The 1,349-nt window shown below is 52.9% G+C and overlaps 1 protein-coding gene across 1 annotated transcript; it reads right to left on the bottom strand.

Moving 5' to 3' along the window:
• Positions 1 to 200: 200 nt before the first annotated feature.
• Pmar_PMAR010872 (hypothetical protein) lies at positions 201 to 584 on the bottom strand (the record flags this gene model as incomplete). Its single annotated transcript, XM_002766847.1, has 2 exons — positions 201 to 248; positions 303 to 584. The coding sequence occupies 2 exons, from the start codon at positions 582 to 584 to the stop codon at positions 201 to 203; spliced, it is 330 nt and encodes a 109-aa protein (XP_002766893.1).
• Positions 585 to 1,349: the final 765 nt, after the last annotated feature.

Below are 1,349 nucleotides of genomic sequence, written 5' to 3'. Positions count from 1 at the left end.
CTCTGAAGGATACGATGGACTACTGAACAGCCCCGACTAGCATTCTGAGAAGTGGAGTACTTGGCGATAGCTTCGGCACGCCTCGTGACGTCCGGTTCTTGGGTAGCGCGATCAAGAGCCTTCCTAGCAGAGGCTGCTCGAAATAAGTGAGTCTCTATAACATCCGAATACCCGGCAAAACGGGTGAGCGACTTCATGAGCTAAAGAGGAGCAGCAGTACAACGGAGTTGCTGGATAGACGGGATCGGCTGACCCAGTTCCTTCTAGCTTACACTATTGTGCCGGCGTATACGATCCTCCACCTTCGCTTCCAGATCGTAGCAAGGTAGCAACTCCGTGTTAGCCTCAGCAATCGACTGCTGATTGGCCGAGTGCGGAACCGCTCCACCATCCCATGATATGAAACCGCTGTTGCTTGGCTCAGTCGACGACGTTGCCGGAGTAGATACGTTCTCGGAGAGATGCAGTGTGACGGTGGGTTTCATCTCGAACTCGGGATCGGCAGCCAGGTTCTGGTTATACTCCTCCTTGAGGATTTCAAAGGCAGCAGGAATCGATTCGGCATCCTCCCACGGTACCAGCATCTCCGACAGATACCGAGGGAGGGCTCGAGACTCTCGTAACAGCTTCGCGAAGTTCGCACTTGATGCTGAAGATGTGCCCAAGGATGAGCCGGTAACAGTTGGTGTCATCATACCTTCAAAAACCCGATTCAATTCTCGACGAATCCTGTCGATATTCGTGAAGACGTCAAGCGGGATATCGAGGCTATCCATTCGGAGGGACATGACTTCCACAGAGGTCACCCGCCGGGCAAATATGTCCACCGTGACGTCAACTCGATGATATCTAACCATACCAAGAAGCGTTCGGAGTGTTGCAGGGAGCGGTCGCTACCTCGTCCCCAGGAAGCAGAGGATTAAGGAAAGCGCATTAGTCGGGTTCAATAATGTCACTCCGTCCACCATACACTGTTTACCAACAGACTGCAATGATGCAAAAACAGCAAAAAACCTGACATAGCTCGAGTGATGTACAATCTGTGGCTCGAGATTCAAATGGCATACGTTTTGTGCTGGGATCCTTCCTCGTAGTCGGCAAGGCTCCCCAGAACATTCCGCCAATTGCATATGGCTGCGGTACCCCCATCGTCACACCCACCCTCGCCCACGGGATCTCCCACGGTCCTCCATCGCACTGCCGCCTTCCTCTCTATAGGCTGGACAGAAATCTAAACAGGATTGTCCAGATGCTGCCATGATGGTGCATGACTACTTCCCCTTCCGAGCTATGTAAGCACTCAGTTGACCGGGCCGACCCTTTTGACAGTTGGCGAGCACGCTAGTAAG

Source organism: Perkinsus marinus, assembly GCF_000006405.1.
Source record: "Perkinsus marinus ATCC 50983 genomic scaffold scf_1104296971434, whole genome shotgun sequence".
Classification (NCBI taxonomy): domain Eukaryota; phylum Perkinsozoa; order Perkinsida; family Perkinsidae; genus Perkinsus; species Perkinsus marinus.
The sequence above is the reverse complement of the archived record's forward strand: the minus strand, read 5'-3'. Positions and strand labels throughout refer to the sequence as shown.